Source organism: Electrona antarctica, assembly GCF_951216825.1.
Source record: "Electrona antarctica genome assembly, chromosome: 20".
Taxonomy (NCBI): domain Eukaryota; kingdom Metazoa; phylum Chordata; class Actinopteri; order Myctophiformes; family Myctophidae; genus Electrona; species Electrona antarctica.
Window position 1 is genome coordinate 31,953,355 of NC_136801.1, and position 17,500 is coordinate 31,970,854.

The 17,500-nt window shown below is 47.3% G+C and overlaps 1 protein-coding gene across 1 annotated transcript in view; it reads right to left on the reverse strand.

Moving 5' to 3' along the window:
• Positions 1-17,500, reverse strand: part of LOC306913142 (receptor-type tyrosine-protein phosphatase mu-like) — a 170,287-nt gene that overhangs the window by 47,884 nt on the left and 104,903 nt on the right. Inside the window, exons 13-14 of the mRNA XM_079489698.1 lie at positions 17,459-17,500; positions 16,199-16,301 (exon numbers count right to left, since the gene is read on the reverse strand). The exon at positions 17,459-17,500 is cut by the window's right edge and continues 160 nt beyond it. Of these exons, the coding sequence (XP_079345824.1) occupies positions 16,199-16,301; positions 17,459-17,500 (145 nt within the window). The remainder of the gene's footprint in view (positions 1-16,198; positions 16,302-17,458) is intronic.

Genomic DNA, 17,500 nt, shown 5'->3' on the forward strand with positions numbered 1-17,500 from the left:
CAAAGCATCTAAACAATAAAAACACACAATAAAAATAAATAAAACTTTTTTTCAGCTGCATATTTGTGTGCTGTTTTATGTTTGACTATGAAAAAGTAGGCCTACACGGAGTCATTTTACAAAAGGAGTTGCACCACTCAGTTCACACGGGTGTGATTTTCTTCTCACAATGCCCCGCCCCATATTTGCATACTGGGCCCTGGTTGGGCCTGGTTCCAGACGAATAATGGTTGTGTTTTAAGCATTTTGTTATACTTTAGCTATTGAAAAATAGCAGATCTACAAGCTCATACGAGCCTGTAGATCTGCTATTTATGAAATATTGTGAAAATGTGGCGCAAATCTTTGAATATATATTCTTTCAGAGTGAACGTTTTTAACTCAAATCTTTGCTTCTGGGGGGGTCCCTGGAACACCATATTTTCAGATGGGCGTCAGTGGCCAATTACATATATATGTTTGGGGGTCCTTGACATGAAAATGTTTGAGAACCACTGACATAGAAACATAGGTTTTTTCAGAAAACTGCCTGAAGTTGTACTGGTATATCCTGCGCGACCCTTGCTCACAGACAATTCAACATTATATAGTACTGAATATAAGTTAAACGCCGTGCTTTATTGTATACATCTTGTGTACAGGTACATAAGAGTAAAACATATTGTATGGCTTCATTCAGACAATGCAGCAGCATAGATAACAGCAAACACAGCAAAACCAAAAAAGAGTGCATAAAAGTGCAGAGAAAAAAAGAGTATCATTATGTTGGCATATATTCACAGTAGGCTATGTTCCTATTATGCCATAGTAGGCTATGTTTTCTATGATACAACAAATTTTGTTTAGAAAGGTGCAATTCCAGCATAGTGCAAGACGTTGGCAAAGGTGTGAGGGGGGTGGGGGTGGGGGTGGGGGTTGGGGTTGGGGGGGGTTGCGTTTTCCTCTGGTGTGTTTCGCACTGGTTCTTATCAGTTCGTTCATGTATCTGATTGTTGGGGGACAGCTGTGGAAGCTGTTTCCACTTTCCAGTAGCATTGAGACTGATTAGACTAATTAATCTCTCAATACAGATTCTGCTAGCAGCAAAACCCAGTTCCTGTTTCAACAGAAAAAGATGTGGTGCCAGTCAGTGCTGTATAGCCTAGGTTTTTTCACACGGTATACCATAATTACTCCCTACATAATTACTCCCTACAGTAATACGTGCGACATGCGCACGTATTACTGTATAGGCCGGAGGTTCCCAAACTGTGGTGCGTGCACCTCATGTGGTGCAAGAGCACTTTCTAGGGGGTGCGTGACATGAAAAAGCTAATGGTGGTGCTATGGTTTTATTTTAAATATATGAACATATTATGCCAATATATGTCACATATATATACGCAGACTATATACCAAATTCAGGTTCATATATATGTGGATATGCACATATGTGGACATAGGAAATATACTGTATGTCTCTATATAGCTTATATAGATATATATGCAGGCGGCCAATTTCGAATAATATGTGACCTAATTGTTGCACAAAAATATATATATTTTCATTCATTATAGTATAGTTTTTATACATAATATAGTTCATATTAAATCATATTAAATCAAATTAAATATTTCCATGCATGTGCGTCGTCAGCTATAGGTCAGGAGGTAACAGGGGGTGCACGGCCAAAACAGTGTGGGAACCGCTGCTGTAGGCTATATTCTCACCAATGGATGAAATAATTAGCAGACGGTACACCCTTCTTTTTTTTCTTTTTTTTACTTCAGCACGGCATACTACGTATATAGAGTATGACGGTATACTGCACCACTGGTGCCACTTCCCCCAGAGGCAAACATATTGTTTCCTTTAATTTTAACCAAATGGGTTCCCAGATTGGACTGCTATCGACTCGCTTCGCAGTTTTCTGATCCGGTCAACAGCAGATGCACGACTCCAGGCGTGCGGGAAACAACAGCAGAAACAACAACAGCAACATGTGCTCCTCCTAAATGACTCTCCTCTGTCACACATCCTTTTAGCTTCCTTTTAAACGTTAGCACGTCTTCAAAATACAAAAGAACTGCACTGCCCTATACACCACCCCGACCTTATCGTGGTGGGGAGGTTTACGCGTCTCCATGACCCCTAGAGCCATGTCGGCAGGAGTAGGTTATGGTACTCCTGGTAGGGTCACCCATGCCGAACAGGAGTAGGCTATGGTACTCCTAGCAGGGTCACCATGCCGAACAGGAGTAGGCTATGGTACTCCTGGCAGGGTCACCCATGCCGAACAGGAGTAGGCTATGGTACTCCTGGCAGGGTCACCATGCCGAACAGGAGTAGGCTATGGTACTCCTGGCAGGGTCACCATGCCGAACAGGAGTAGGCTATGGTACTCCTGGCAGGGTCACCATGCCGAACAGGAGTAGGTTATGGTACTCCTGGCAGGGTCACCCATGCCGAACAGGAGTAGGCTATGGTACTCCTGGCAGGGTCACCCATGCCGAACAGGAGTAGGCTATGGTACTCCTGGCAGGGTCACCATGCCGAACAGGAGTAGGCTATGGTACTCCTGGCAGGGTCACCCATGCCCAACAGGAGTAGGCTATGGTACTCCTGGCAGGGTCCCCATGGCGAACAGGAGTAGGCTATGGTACTCCTGGCAGGGTCACCATGCCGAACAGGAGTAGGCTATGGTACTCCTGGCAGGGTCCCCATGCCGAACAGGAGTAGGCTATGGTACTCCTGGCAGGGTCACCATGCCGAACAGGAGTAGGCTATGGTACTCCTGGCAGGGTCCCCATGCCGAACAGGAGTAGGCTATGGTACTCCTGGCAGGGTCACCATGCCGAACAGGAGTAGGCTATGGTACTCCTGGCAGGGTCCCCATGCCGAACAGGAGTAGGCTATGGTACTCCTGGCAGGGTCACCCATGCCGAACAGGAGTAGGCTATGGTACTCCTGGCAGGGTCACCATGCCGAACAGGAGTAGGCTATGGTACTCCTGGCAGGGTCACCATGCCAAACAGGAGTAGGCTATGGTACTCCTGGCAGGGTCACCCATGCCCAACAGGAGTAGGCTATGGTACTCCTGGCAGGGTCACCCATGCCGAACAGGAGTAGGCTATGGTACTCCTGGCAGGGTCACCCATGCCGAACAGGAGTAGGCTATGGTACTCCTGGCAGGGTCACCATGCCGAACAGGAGTAGGCTATGGTACTCCTGGCAGGGTCCCCATGCCGAACAGGAGTAGGCTATGGTACTCCTGGCAGGGTCACCCATGCCGAACAGGAGTAGGCTATGGTACTCCTGGCAGGGTCACCCATGCCGAACAGGAGTAGGCTATGGTACTCCTGGCAGGGTCACCATGCCGAACAGGAGTAGGCTATGGTACTCCTGGCAGGGTCACCATGCCGAACAGGAGTAGGCTATGGTACTCCTGGCAGGGTCACCCATGTCGAACAGGAGTAGGCTATGGTACTCCTGGCAGGGTCACCATGCCGAACAGGAGTAGGCTATGGTACTCCTAGCAGGGTCACCCATGCAGAACAGGAGTAGGCTATGGTACTCCTGGCAGGGTCACCATGCCGAACAGGAGTAGGCTATGGTACTCCTGGCAGGGTCACCATGCCGAACAGGAGTAGGCTATGGTACTCCTAGCAGGGTCACCCATGCAGAACAGGAGTAGGCTATGGTACTCCTGGCAGGGTCACCCATGTCGAACAGGAGTAGGCTATGGTACTCCTGGCAGGGTCACCATGCCGAACAGGAGTAGGCTATGGTACTCCTAGCAGGGTCACCCATGCAGAACAGGAGTAGGCTATGGTACTCCTGGCAGGGTCACCCATGCCGAACAGGAGTAGGCTATGGTACTCCTGGCAGGGTCACCATGCCGAACAGGAGTAGGCTATGGTACTCCTGGCAGGGTCACCATGCCGAACAGGAGTAGGCTATGGTACTCCTGGCAGGGTCACCCATGTCGAACAGGAGTAGGCTATGGTACTCCTGGCAGGGTCACCATGCCGAACAGGAGTAGGCTATGGTACTCCTAGCAGGGTCACCCATGCAGAACAGGAGTAGGCTATGGTACTCCTGGCAGGGTCACCATGCCGAACAGGAGTAGGCTATGGTACTCCTGGCAGGGTCACCATGCAGAACAGGAGTAGGCTATGGTACTCCTGGCAGGGTCACCATGCAGAACAGGAGTAGGCTATGGTACTCCTAGCAGGGTCACCCATGCAGAACAGGAGTAGGCTATGGTACTCCTGGCAGGGTCACCCATGCCGAACAGGTCGAAGGGTACAGACCAGACAAAGAGTGATTCCACTGGCCCTCCAGGTAGGGGGTTGGGCTGAGGGCTGATAACCCACTCCTGGAAAAAAAAAGGCTATTACAGAAACCAGGAGCAGAGCAAATTCACCAAATCTGGGGAACGCTGTAGCCAGTCCTCACAACAGGAGAGACACCATGACGCGCAGGGGGGGGGGGGGGGGGGGGGCAAAGCCAACAGGACGCCCTCGGGTTGAATATACGCCACTGCTGAACCCCAAAAACACTGTGAAGATCGGAAACGACCACCTGGAGGCGCACCGTTGAGAAAGAAAGGCAAGAAAGCAGGATGGAAGTCATGGTCTGAAGTGAGGATTGCAGCAGCTGACCGTGGAAAGTGGAAGCGCTCTGTGAAGGCCTTAAGGCTCACATAGTCTGGATTTTCGGTGGGGAGGTGACCACCGAACTACAACATGAGGTCACGAGCCGCGGTGAAGAGCAAACCACCGCCACCGCTCCAGCCCTTCTCTCTGTTTTTACTCACCACCGCTCAACGTTATTTCAGCTCCGGTGGTCAGCTCACCACCGGAGCGGTGGTCACCTCACCACCGAAAATCCAGACTATGAATGAGCCTTTATGTGCCAAGGTCGATATCTCATTTGGCTGACGAGTTGAAACATTTCTAAACCCTTATAGTTACTGCACTTTGGCTTTGCAGGGCTGTATAATAACAGTATTCTAACTTATATTCTAATGGCCAGCAGACTACTCGGTAGTGCTGCACAATTAATCAAAAAAATATGGAGATCTAGATTCAGACACCTACTGTATGCAATCTCATTTTGTGAAGAATGGTGAAGAATCAATCGTGCAGCACTAGTAGGCTGTCCAATTCATTTTAGTTACTCTTACAGCATGTTTTTGCTTATGTTTTTCTCAATCTCAATTCTTGTGTAGGAAAAAAAATCGAGATTCACATTTGAGCAAGAATCGTGGATATGGAACTTTCAGAATCATGTAGCTTTCAAGTATGACATTGACAAGTACAGTATGTCATAAATGACAAGTATGTCATTTATTTCCCACCATGTTGCTGGGTATGTGACAAAAGCTACAATTCATTTCACATCAGATGAACGGCATTGCACATCAAATGAGTTTTGAGTGCAGCCCGTCGATCACATCAAAGAGGGGATTTTCCATCTCCAACCCTTAGCATTTACACATACCGTACTCATGTTTCATTCAATCTCCGTGTCCAGTGTCCAGGGCTGAATGATGCTCTAGCTCTCGACTGATATGGCTCATGCAGCACATCATAAGAACATGTGCCATTATCAGCCAGGTGCCAACATGTAGCTTCCATTCAAACGAACATGGAAATGCGTTCACTGTGTCAGCCTGCCTCCACTATCTCATCATTTAAGACACTTCCCTGCCAGGGACCCATGCACCCATTGATTGAAAACCGCGCAATTACATATACTACAGATAAGACACCTGACAGTTTAAAAGGGCCTGCCATGATTAGCACTTATATGGGTATAGGTCCTTTTAGTCTGGAAAAAGAGTCCTGTGCTCGAAAACATCACACAGACATTTGTGGTGCCCCCGCAGCATGGCGAGCGTTTTATTTTGTTCTTCCTTATACTGTTCGGCGCTCAGCACCTGCTCTCTTCATGCAATTGGACTGGTCAGAACCGGAGCAGAGGGAGAAGTCGTACCCCGTCCGAAACGGACCTGGTGATAACTGGACGAAGTGGCACGAAGTTAGCCTGGCTAATAAGCCAGACCGAATCAGCTGTTTGAAATTGCCTGCCGGCGGATTACGGTCTGGAGAGGCTCAATTGTACGCCCATTTCCTACACCAGAGAACTGGTGTGGCCAATCGGGACACGGTATGCAATATGGGCGGGCTTTGGTACAGTGACGTTCAATGCTTGAGACCTTTGACTGACAGTAGCTCTGACCAATTGCGTCAAAGAGAAAATGTTTGAACCCGCCCCCCCCAGGAAACAAGATCCATACACAGCATCTCCAGACTCAAATACCACACGACAGTGTGATTTGAGTCTGGCTTATTAGCCAGGCTAGCACGAAGTGGGACCAAGGAAGACCTGACCCGGATTATGCCGGGCCGACTATAATTAAAATGTATTAGACCGTGTCCGACCGGGGTCTCTATACTCTAGAGAGAGCCGGGGACCTCTTATGGGCCCCCCTTGACAATTAGATGCTATATCCTATATGCTATATATCCTTTTACTAACAATCGGAAATCTAGCCCCGTACTGGACCCAGTGACGCCTGGAAGAAGAACAATGGCATGAAGGGTCGACGTGTGTGTGTGTGTGTGTGTGTGTGTGTGTGTGTGTGTGTGTGTGTGTGTGTGTGTGTGTGTGTGTACGCGTGCGTGTGCGCACACACATGCACTTGCACATGCACGCACACACAGCATTTTATTATCTGTCTGTTGTATTTAAAATGAAGAATAAATTGTCATGTCACACACACACACACACACACACACACACACAGACAGACAGACAGACAGACAGACAGACAGACAGACAGGCAGGCAGGCAGGCAGGCAGGCAGGCAGGCAGACAGACAGACAGACAGACAGACAGACAGACAGACAGACAGACAGACAGACAGACAGACAGACAGACATGCACTTTCTGTACCGTTGCTGATAGCTATTAAACTGGATTAGTGCAGGGTGTGTGTGTGTGTGTGTGTGTGTGTGTGTGTGTGTGTGTGTGTGTGTGCGTGCGTGCGTGCGTGCGTGCGTGCGTGCGTGCGTGCGTGATTGACACCAGAGCAAGCATTTTAACAGGCTAATCCCTCCTTAATCCCAGCCGCTCCCAGCTAATAGCTAGCGTAACATAGCATCGCTAATGAGCTAAATCCTTCAATGAAGATTAAACAACAACATGGACACAACAACTGTTGACATGACAACTGTTGACATGAGGACTGTTGACATGACAACTGTTGACATGACAACTGTTGACATGAGGACTGTTGACATGAGGACTGTTGACATGACAACTGTTGACATGACAACTGTTGACATGAGGACTGTAGCTGATGACACTGTATAACAAGTACGTGTCCCCATTGTCACTGAGTTCTATCCATCCATTGCATACGCGTTAGTCCGACATACCTGGCCAGTAAAAGACCCAGTGAAGTGAAAGATACGTTTCTCACACTTTTAGACCATATCCGGAGTGTTTTAAAAACGCCATTGAAGGGAAAATGCACGTCATCTTGTCCCTAACACAAACATTAAATGCCATTAACATGGCACCTAATCAACATGAGTTAGACTTTAACATATTAGCGCCCCTCACTTCACATGGGTGTGATCTTTTTATAAAAAGTCCACAAAAAATGTTTCTATTTTAAGAACGTGTGCAACATGCCAACTGTTTTAAAGTATTGTACAGTAACAACTAAAGTCTCTTTAATGTTTATGTTGCACTATTACTACAAAACAATCTAAAATAAAGGGATTTAAGATCATTAAAGCTGAGCTGTTGCCTGAGTCCGATGCATTTCTGCCTACTTCCAGGACTTGTCCCAGTTGGTTGTCTCCATTCTCAATAAAAGTCTATGTAGGAGAGCCTCCATTGGACTGGCCCCATGACGTGAATGCAGTTTGCATAACTCTGTCTATATCTAAGGCTCTGGGTTAGACAAACCTCTCCACCAATAGTTTTCCTATATGATAAAACATTTTTTTTTTTTTTAAAACACACCCGTGTGAACTGAGTGGTGCAAGGTCTTATATAGTCTGATCAGCTATGGTCTGACGTAATGTCAGTGACCATGGTAACCATGCTCACCTTTGCACGGACACGTAGGTATACAGGTACACAAACATACAGACAAAGCTGGTTGTTGGAGTGGTTTGCACCACTCAAAAAAGCACATATTTTTCAAGTGCATATGGCAGCCCTTGTTGACGGATTTGGAAGAGCTTTTGAAGGTCTGGTTCCAAAAATGAACCAGTATTTAATGTGTAAAATCCATGATATTTACATTGGAATGAATGAGCCCGGCTGGAAAGTGTCCAAGTGGGAGTGTCTAAGTGGGAGAGGTAATGTTGGATTATTGGCACGTCGGCCTAACGCTACGCACCCACGCCCCACATTTAACAAATCTACACAATTTGGGTGGGCAAATTCTATATATTTTTTTATTTTATTCCTATAGCCTACATCCTGGATTATGTTTTTATATGATAGAGACCTTGGTGATTAGCCGCTAGTTGTGTTTTCACATCTTAACAGGTTCCGTCCATCCGACGTGTCCACACGTCCTAGGGAATCCAACCGACGGATTCAAAGGACGTGTGTACACGTCCTATAGCGCATCTTCAATGATATCAGAGTAAAAGCGGCCATGTCTTCCCGGCACCTCAGAGCTCCTATTTTGAAGGAATCCCGGGGCTGATTGTGTTAAAGTAATGGACTGCCGGTGTTCAGAAATCACACCCGTGATGTGAGGGGCGCTCTTCTCATCATACTGTACATCATCATACATCACATTCCGTGCTCAACCGAATCGAATCATCACAAATGTCATTCCGGCAAATCACAATTTGCGTCTACAATTTTCCGTCCTCACTTTTGTCTTCAATGTTTGTGTTTACGCAAACACCAAAAGCTGGGCAATTGAAATTATATAGTTCTCCCTCGGGTGTGTCTGCACTACTGGCCACCCATAGATACTTGTAATAAGCTCCTATGTCATGTTTGAAGTAATTTATTCTCATGTTTTAAGTAATGATAGATAGATAGATAGATAGATAGATAGATAGATAGATAGATAGATAGATAGATAGATAGATAGATAGATAGATAGATAGATAGATAGATGCTGTAATCATTGAGACACTTTCAGCGCCCCCTGCTGTTCATTTGAAATGACCGCAGGCAGCCAGCTATATCCCCTATATAGGTGCCATTCTGTTTCCGCCCACACAGCCCAATACAACGAGAGGAGGAGCAACAACGTTTTCGAGCAGCAGCCGACATGTGTTAGGTTTCACAACAAGCAGTAACATGGCTGGTGCGATGCGATCATCGGAGTATTTTTTGGAGAAAAGAAGCGACAATGAGTGGATCCTTATGGGAGGCGCGCGCATTGTTCCTCACGATTGGAAGAATGTAGGCGCTGTCTAGCAGCCTGCACAGCACGAAAAATCCCATCATCAGCGAGGCGTTTTGGCGTCCATCATATTAAAAAAATCACACCCGTGTGAACTGAGTGGTGTAAGGTCTGTCTGACGTAATGAAATCATGTCTGACGTAATGAAATCACACCCGGGTGAGATTTCATTACCTGGCTTTGTTTGTGCAGAAAAAATGAGCATGGTTGCTATGTTCACCCTGTTCACCCGGGTGTGATTTCATTACGTCATTACAACAGGGTGAACATAGCAACCATGCTCATTTTTTCTGCACAAAAAAGCCAGTTGTAGGAGTGGTTTACACCACTCAACAAGTCACTGATTCACTGAAGAACTTATCGCCGTGGCGACGCGCTAGTGACATCACTCTGAACACTTAAGTACATGCATAAAAGAGAGCCGACTGGGTGTTCTGACAGGTGAGCCCTTATAAACATAACACTTCTGTAAACACAATATACTAATAAACAGAAGGTCCATGAAGCCATGCTTTCCGACGGCTCAGCCGAGAGCGGCTCTCATAGCGACGGGGACGACAGCTCTCGCAGCGGAGACGCAGAGGACAGCTCTCACAGCGGGGACAGCGAGGACAGCTCTCACAGCGGGGACAGAGAGGACAGCTCTCACAGCGGGGACATAGAGGACAGCTCTCACAGCGGGGACAGCGGGGACAGAGAGGACAGCTCTCACAGCGGGGACGCAGAGGACAGCTCTCACAGCGGGGACAGAGAGGACAGCTCTCACGGCGGGGACATGGAGGACAGCTCTCACGGCGGGGACCGAGAGGACAGCTCTCACAGCGGGGACCGAGAGGACAGCTCTCACGGCGGGGACCGAGAGGACAGCTCTCACAGTGGGGACATAGAGGACAGCTCTCACGGCGGGGACCGAGAGGACAGCTCTCCCAGCGGGGACCGAGAGGACAGCTCTCACAGTGGCGGAGACAGGGAGGACAGCCCGGCCGCTCGGCGCTCCTCTCACAGCGGTGACAGAGAGGCCAACGCCACGCTGGACAAGCTGCTCCGCGACTTCCGCATCCTGAAGCGGGAGCGGCGCAAGCGGCAGCTGTACACCACCCACTGCCAGGACGAGATCCGCAAGCAGCAGCAGGAGGTGGACAAGCTGCGGCAGCGGCAGCGCGACCTCCAGCAGAGCCTCGTGGCGGCCGAGGGCGTGCAGGACGCCGAGCACGGCGAGCGCCTGGCCGTCCTCCTGGAGATGGACGAGACGGAGGACGCCATCGAGCGGGAGCGGCGCCGCCAGGCCGAGCTGGACGGGCAGATCGCCGTGGTCCAGCGGACGCTGAAGAAGAAGGAGCACATCTTGGCGCGGCAGAGCGGCCGCGCCGGCCTCAACCGCAAGGAGATCCACAGCCTGGACTACCAGCTGGACCTGACGCGCACCTACCTGGACGAGCAGGTCACGCAGAACGTGCGCCTCCGCGACGAGCTGGACATCCTGCGCAAGGTGCGCGTCCACTTCCAGGGCCTGCACGGCCGGCTGGAGGGGGAGCTGGAGCAGGTGCGCCGCGAGGTGATGGAGCTCACCGACCACACCAACGCCGCGTATGAGGCCCGCGTGCGGGCGCAGCTGGAGGCCAAGACCCTGCGGAGGAAGGAGGCGCAGGAGCTGACGCTCGACAGCGCCCGCAGGAAGGACGAGACGGCGGGCCTGGAGATGGAGCGACGCCGCGACGCGTTTTTCCGGACCAAGAACCACCGCCGCACCGCCCCGGGCGACGATGAGCGCGCCTGGGTGGACGAGGGCGGCGACTCCATCGAGACCCTGGAGGAGGTGCTCCTGAGGATCAGGGCCGTGGTGGGCGAGCCCGACCTGGGGCCCGACCGTGTGGTGTGGAGGTACACCAGCGGCGAGGAGATGAACGGTGAGCTCACCGTGTCCATCGGCGACGCGACGGACGAGGCGGATGAGCTCAAGACCCACACGTGTCAGGTGAAGGAGGCCATAAAAGTCATGACGCTGGGGGACGCGGCGGCCACGACGCGCCACCTCGCCCTGATGGTGGAGACGGAGGCCCGGCAGCTGGACCTGGACAAGAAGCTGACGAAACTGGAGTTCATGCTGCGCGCCACCGCGCCCACCATGGGGCAGTTCCAGGACCTCAACATGAAGATCCTGGACACGGTGGCGCGGCGCGAGAAGAAGAAGCTGGACGACGAGCTGGGCATGGAGCTGAGGGCGAAGGAGGAGCACCTCATGACCTACATGGACCTGGTGGAGCAGAAGACCGACGACCTGCTCAAATGGCAGGGGGACCTGGTCCGCTGGCAGGCCGCGCGCTCTCGGAGCTGACCTGCTCACCTGATAGGGGGACCTGGCTGGCAGTCCTCGATTACCTGCTCACCTTGCAGGCCTCCTTCGTCTATAGTGCAATGGTTCTCCAAACGTTCAAATGTCAAGGTCTCCCCTTAACTCTCAAAGTATACAAATTAACCCAAAGGTTCCATTTGTATTGCATATACTGTCGGAGTTACAGACCTATACGTGTCCATTTGGTTCCATGTGTACACTCTCAGAGTTACAGACCTGTAAGGGTCCATTTGGTTCCATGTGTACACTCTCAGAGTTACAGACCTGTAAGGGTCCATTTGGAACCCACTCAAGGAACCCCTACAATCCATTTTTGAGAACCACTGTTCTAGCGGTGCAACGCCACACTAAACTAATACATTTCACAATCCATAATCAATAATCTAAAAATAAATACTAATACTAATAATAAAATATAGCTGCAAGCATTCAGAGGTCAGAGGTCTTCTACGAATGACTGTGAGCTTCAGTTCCTGAGGGGTTCTCACGGCCTTCTACCATATTGCTGAATTTGGTGGAAAACGACAGCACAGAACTGCCAAAACTGCTAAACATGGCGGAATCCGTATGGAAACAATAAGACCTTCGGGCTTGACCCCTAAAAAAAATTAATAATATAATATAATATAATATAATATAATATAATATAATATAATATAATATAATATAATATAATATAATATAATATAATATAATTTCCTATTTTGGGATGTCATTATAGGTTTTAAAGTTTTAATACATTCTCTCACTCAAAATCTTTCAAAACAATATTTATTGCAAGTGGCACATCTGCAAGCTCACGTGAGCTTGTAGAACTGCTATTTTCCTAACCCTATAACCGCTTAAAGGTATATTCAGTGATTTCACTTAATTCAAATATCACTTATTTTTTCTTATTTTTTGGATAATCCTCCCTACTATAAAGTGTGCTGACCATATAAGGAGTTTCTCCCTGTCCCCAGTGAGCCCCTGGGGTCAAAAAACCCTAGTTTCGGTTTGGGCTTTGGGTGGCAAAGCCTTCCTCCAATCATGATCGAGTGGGGCGGGCATTGGTGCACGTAATGTTGGTCTGTTGTACTTCCCCCACTGTAGAGCGTGTGCATGTGCACATCTTGTTACCGGGTGGACCGGGTTTTTTTCCAAATCACCCAAATCACTGAATGCTCCTTTAAATCGATTTTGTATAAAAACTTTTTTTTTTTGCTTTAAGGTTTTTCATTAATAGGCCTAATCAGAGTCTAATTGATAGAACAATAACAAGACAAGAATCCATAGATGGACGTCTGCGTGAAGAGTGTGAAGAGGCGACATGAGGCATTCATAATAATACCCCCCATATCCTGTATGGAGAGAGACCTCACAGTACTATGATGACACAGTGGTTAAAAAAGGACCCCCACATTGACACTAATTAGCCCGCGGACCCCCATTTGAAAAGATATGCCAGGGACCCCCATAAGAGAAGATGTTTACGGCTCTAGCAATGATTCTCAACCCATTTCATTTCAAGGACCCCCCCCCAGTTTGACATGCATTAGTCTACGGACCCCCATTGAATGGCATTTCTATCTCTGAGACCCCAATTTATATTGTAAAATCGATGTTAATTTAACTCTGAGAGTGTGCAAATGCACATTTGCACACTCTCGGAGTTAAATTAACATTGATTGGTTGCGTTTGTACACTCTCAGAGTTACAGATCCATTTGGTTTCAAACTATCCCTCCAAACTATCCCTCAAGGACCCCTGGGGGTCCCCGGACCCCACTTTGGGAACCACTGCACTATTGTATAACTAAAGGAGCATACTGTAGCATACTGTAGGTTCCCATGACATGGCTCCCAGTCAATACCAGTGGTGGGGAAAGTACTCACACTTCAATATCACAAGTAAGACGCGTAAACGCGGGAAGCGAACGAAGATGTTGTGGCAGTCTGACACACACACGTAGAGACCTCTGTATTGTTCCAATTTCAGTTGCCCTCTGGTGGCGGGCGGGTGGTGTTACAGCGTGACACACACACAGACACACAGACAGACAGTTTTGGCCAGCTTCTATAGTTAGTGCTCACTTCGTTCGCAAATACTGCAATGTAGAAGTACTCAGTTACAAGTAAAAGGAATTCAAACTTTACTTGAGTAAAAGTACAAACATTTTGGCATCAAAATGCACTTGAAGTACCAAAAGTAAAAGTACTCATTATGCAGAATGTCCCCCGTTTCTTTTGAAAATAGCCGATTTATCGGCTATATGGCTGAAATGTATATAGGGCTGATATATGGTTGAAGTGGTTCATGTATGTTTTTTTGAGTGGTGTAAACCACTCCTACAACTGGCTTTTTTGTGCAGAAAAAATGAGCATGGTTGCTATGTTCACCCTGTTGTAATGACGTAATGAAATCACACCCGGGTGAACAGGGTGAACATAGCAACCATGCTCATTTTTTCTGCACAAACAAAGCCAGGTAATGAAATCACACCCGGGTGTGATTTCATTACGTCAGACATGATTTCATTACGTCAGACAGACCTTACACCACTCAGTTCACACGGGTGTGATTTTATTTTTTATATAATAAGTACAAATCTACAAAATAACTAGTGACTAAAGTTTTCATACTATTGTAGTGGAGTAAAAGTACAAAGTATGTGGATACGAGATGTAGTGGAGTAGAAGCACATCTGGATGTTATCTTGAATGAGTATTTCTGTAATCAAAACCACCTGTGTTTGGAGGACGACGCAGCAATGGGAACAAAACAGGTGAATTTTATCAAGATTCATTAATATGCATGTGAGCCTCGACACGTCATCACGCAGCACGTTTTCGTTCAAATAAAGTGATTAAAATTAGATTTGTATTGACTTTTGATATAAAAATACACAAAAGTAAAAAAAAAAAAATTGATATCCATTCTTAGGTATGCCCATATGATGACCACGGATGGTCTAAAAGTGTGAAAAAAAAATTCAGTCAATCAATCAATCAATCAATCAATCAATCAATCAATCAATCAATCAATACTATCTGCTGTCATGTTGTTACAGTAAGTCAAGTATTATCATACTACATTAGTGTTATTTTGGCAAGGATCATACGTGTATCAAAGTTCTCATAGTTGTTACAAAAAAGTGTATGATAGCCTGGAGTTATGATCACACGACAAAACGGTTTTAACTGCTTCTATATGAACACAAAAAAAACATTATCAAAGTATTCAACCAGTTGTTAACATGACTATCTCCAGTGAACACTGGAAATGCATTTGTAAATTAATATTGTAAAGACAAATGAAAAATGAAGACCATAATGAGTACATTATGGTCTACAACTACAGTACAACTACAGTGCGTGCCTGCGTGTAAGTGCCCACGTGCGACCAAAGGTTTTCAGACTGAGGTCTGGGAAGTACGTACGTAGCAGGTTTTCCGAACTCGCTGCATTACTAACCCTGTACCTAACCATAAACCTAAGCGCAAGCATGCACATCACGTACCATGGTGGAGAAAAAGAAAAGAAGAAAAAAACATTTTAAAACTTCTGAAACAGTAGTTTGAAAGGCTCTGCAATTTGTGAACACTACTTTTACTTTTCATAATCATAAATACCTGTATCGTGTATTTCATCTAATTTCACCAATTAGGCTATGTATTCCTCCACAATATGCTTTTGAACCCATGACATTTTGTGAATAGTCTATTCAATGCCTGAGGGCGATTTGACCTGCAGGCCAAATCGCTGGTAGGCAGAAGTCTAAAGCCTGATTTTGCCTGGTGCATGACAAAGATTCTTTATGGTACCTGGCCCCAAAGGGGGCAACGGCGTGCGTGTGTGCGTGTGTGCGTGCGTGCGTGCGTGCGTGCGTGCGTGCGTGCGTGCGTGCGTGCGTGCGTGCGTGCGTGCGTGCGTGTGATTGAGAGTCTCAAGCTGCTATCAGCTCAATATCACAGGATGTTGGGAACCCATTAAAACCTTCTGACAACACAGACGCACGCACTACATATTTCATAAGTGTCAATAGTTAATGAAAGAAAGAAAACAGAATACAGAATTAATGGAATATTTTAGATGAAAGCTTAAAGTATTCAATAGATCTTGAAAAAGGATTTGTGATGGTGAAGTGTAATTTGAAGAAAAATGTATGAAATCATTTTTACTTTGCAAAAACTATTCGGAATATTCTTACTGATGTTTTGTGAAATAACAGCTTTCAGAAAGTTTGAATAGAATAATGGACATTCGTTAATGAATAAAAAATACAACCTTCACACATTCAGACACAAAGCACTCAGGGCTGTGTGTGTGTGTGTGTGTGTGTGTGTGTGTGTGTGTGTGTGTGTGTGTGTGTGTGTGTGTGTGTGTGTGTGTGTGTGTGTGTGTGTGTGTGTGTGTGTGTGTGTACATACCTGACAGGGGCTCCTCTACTCTGAGCAGGTTTCAGCAGAACAGTCACCGTTGACTCTGTCTGGTTCAGAGGAGACTCCTGATCATAACCTGGCATGAGAGGAGCTGAGGAGAGGAGAGGAGAGGAGAGGAGAGGAGAGGAGAGGAGAGGAGAGGAGAGGAGAGGAGAGGAGAGGAGAGGAGAGGAGAGGAGAGGAGAGGAGAGGAGAGGAGGGGAGGGGAGGGGAGGGGAGGGGAGGGGAGGGGAGGGGAGGAGGGGAGAGGAGAGGAGAGGAGAGGAGAGGAGAGAAGAGAAGAGAAGAGAAGAGAAGAGAAGAGAAGAGAAGAGAAGAGAAGAGAAGAGAAGAGAAGAGAAGAGAAGAGAAGAGAAGAGAAGAGAAGAGAAGAGAAGAGAAGCTCTCAGTGCACTGTGAGGACTCGTGGCTCGAGGCTTATGTCCGAACACACCTACGCTGTGCTGAGCTATAGCTGCTGAAGCACAACATGGTGGCTGGAACCCAGAGGTCCGTCCAGTGGAGGTTGGGTGTAACACCTTAGCCTGGCTAATAAGCCAGACTAATATCACACAACACTGTCGCGGTATATCAGTCTGGGCTGGCTCCACTTGGATTTCATTTCCCGGGGGGCGGGTTCAAACATTTTCTCTTTGACGCAATTGGTCAGAGCTACTGTCAGTCAAAAGTCTCAAGCATTGAACGTCACTGTACCAAAGCCCGCCCATATTGCATACCGTGTCCCGATTGGTCCGACCTGTTCTCGATTGTAGGAAAGAGGCGTGCTACTGAGCCTCGCCAGACCGAAATCCGCTGGTAGGCAACTTTTTTTTGCCAACGGCTGATTCGGTCTGGTTTATTAACCAGGCTAGTAACACCTACCACCAGACTGCTTAGAGACCTGGGAGTCAGAGGCCAGAGCCAGTGCTTGCTTAATATACAACAAGATATATTAGTGAACAAAAACCTGAACATGTGAACCATGAATTAGGCAAAATAACAAATAGCGCACATGTCATTGGAATGATCGAGTTTGGACCTACAAGACCTACAAGCTCGTAGCGCGCCACTCGGTGGCGCGCTACGAGCTTGTAGGTCTGCTATTTTTGAAAAATCGAAGAACGACTGACATAGAAACATAGCTTTTTCAGAAAACTGTCAGGATGTAGAAGACATTTTTAGAATCTCATCTCAGGTCAAAATGGGTTAATATTCATGATTGGATCTCAACACAATGATTATTATTATTACTTTTATGAATATTCATACCAGATATCTTGGTCGTAAACTGTTGAATGACGGCTGGTCCAA